Raw genomic sequence first — 1,486 nt, forward strand, 5'->3', positions numbered from 1 at the left:
TGACAACACCAAGTCAAGGGTTAAGATCCCCTTACCGGTCATCTTTTAAAAAAAAACAACAACAAAGTATTCAACACTAATACATTTTGTCCAAATGAAACGCATAGGGAAAAGACTGAAGGCTATACACCAACACGTTACCAAAGTTTTTCTCTGACTTGTGAAATTACATGTTTGTAATTTTCCTTCTTTGAGCTTAATGTATTTTCCAAATTTTCTATGATGACCAAGTGTACTATTATTAGAAGAAATAATTTTAAAAATATAACATAAGACAATTTACAACATATATGGTTATAGAAGAATAATCATTTGAGTCCATTAATAGTTTTCTTTGTTACTTACCATCACTTTTCGCAAAGTGTATCTCTTGCACCGAATGTCATCCATTAGCATTTCATAAGGAGTGAGCTGATATTCAATGGGCAAAGGGTTGTACTGCCTCTCTTGGACCTTCTTAAGTTTTACCCCATTCCGCAAATCCCTCATCACCTGTACCCAGAATCGTGCCTGAATGAACCAAGGGTGGAGAGCCATCGATGAATAAATGTACTAGTTTCCTTTAATATAGCTACAACCATACAGAAGAAATGAAGAGCTTAGATTACAAAACACTGAATAAACCAAGCAAGGTATTTTAAAAATTAGATGTTAGAATAGTAGAAGATGGGTAGAAAGCCAGCCAAGAATCCACAGGCTCTAACTGCTGAGGTACCTGGTTTTAAATCCTAGCTCCACCACTGTGGCAGGCTCTATCAAGGGCCCCAGTTCTTCATACCTCCCTGTGTTTACACCCTATTATGTGACTTTGCTCACTAAGGAGGAATATATTTGCCACACCCCAGCCTTAGGTTTGGCTATATACTTAGCTTGGCCACCAGAACAGTGGTGGGTGTGATGAGACCAAAGGCTGCAAAAGCACGTTTCTATAACTGCCATGAGAATATCAAGCCTGGATTGGCTCGTGTTGCCAGGATAAGGATAAATCGACACCTGTAGAGTCGAGCTTATCCGTAAGCTCCTTAAGTGTTTTTGCTTTATGCTGCTGTAATTTTGTAGTGGTTAGTTACACAGCATTACTGTGGCCATAGCTGACTGACAGAACCACCTACTAGCTATTTGATATCCAGCAAGTCACTGCAACTTTCTGAGCCTTAGTTTCTACAACAATGAAAGAAAATGGTACTTCATAACTTGCTGAGAAGATCAGAGCTGATGTACAGTATTCTGTACATAGAAAATGCTCAGAAATGACACTTTTAATGTTACTATCTCTGAACACATTACTTAATCACAGTTTTCTTATCCACAAATAAGTTGCCTTGTCTACCTTAAACAGTTGAGAATAAAATTAGATTTATATGAAAGTAATAATATAAAATAATATAAACCGTATTAAATATGTATATTATTATACTTTAAACTTTTTGTTCCCCCGCCTATCACCTAACATATTACAGTCTCTACTTCACTGAAAAGTAAAACA

The 1,486-nt window shown here is 36.7% G+C and overlaps 1 protein-coding gene across 2 annotated transcripts in view; it reads right to left on the reverse strand.

Moving 5' to 3' along the window:
- LOC103581106 (protein spire homolog 1-like) overlaps nt 1-1,486 on the reverse strand; it is a 38,717-nt gene that overhangs the window by 33,465 nt on the left and 3,766 nt on the right. For both annotated transcript variants that reach the window (XM_008563014.1, XM_008563015.1), the window contains exon 2: nt 346-510. In XM_008563014.1, coding sequence (XP_008561236.1) covers nt 346-510 — 165 coding nt within the window. The remainder of the gene's footprint in view (nt 1-345; nt 511-1,486) is intronic.

The sequence above is a fragment of the Galeopterus variegatus genome, unplaced genomic scaffold (genome assembly GCF_000696425.1).
Source record: "Galeopterus variegatus unplaced genomic scaffold, G_variegatus-3.0.2 Scaffold12363, whole genome shotgun sequence".
NCBI classification, from domain to species: domain Eukaryota; kingdom Metazoa; phylum Chordata; class Mammalia; order Dermoptera; family Cynocephalidae; genus Galeopterus; species Galeopterus variegatus.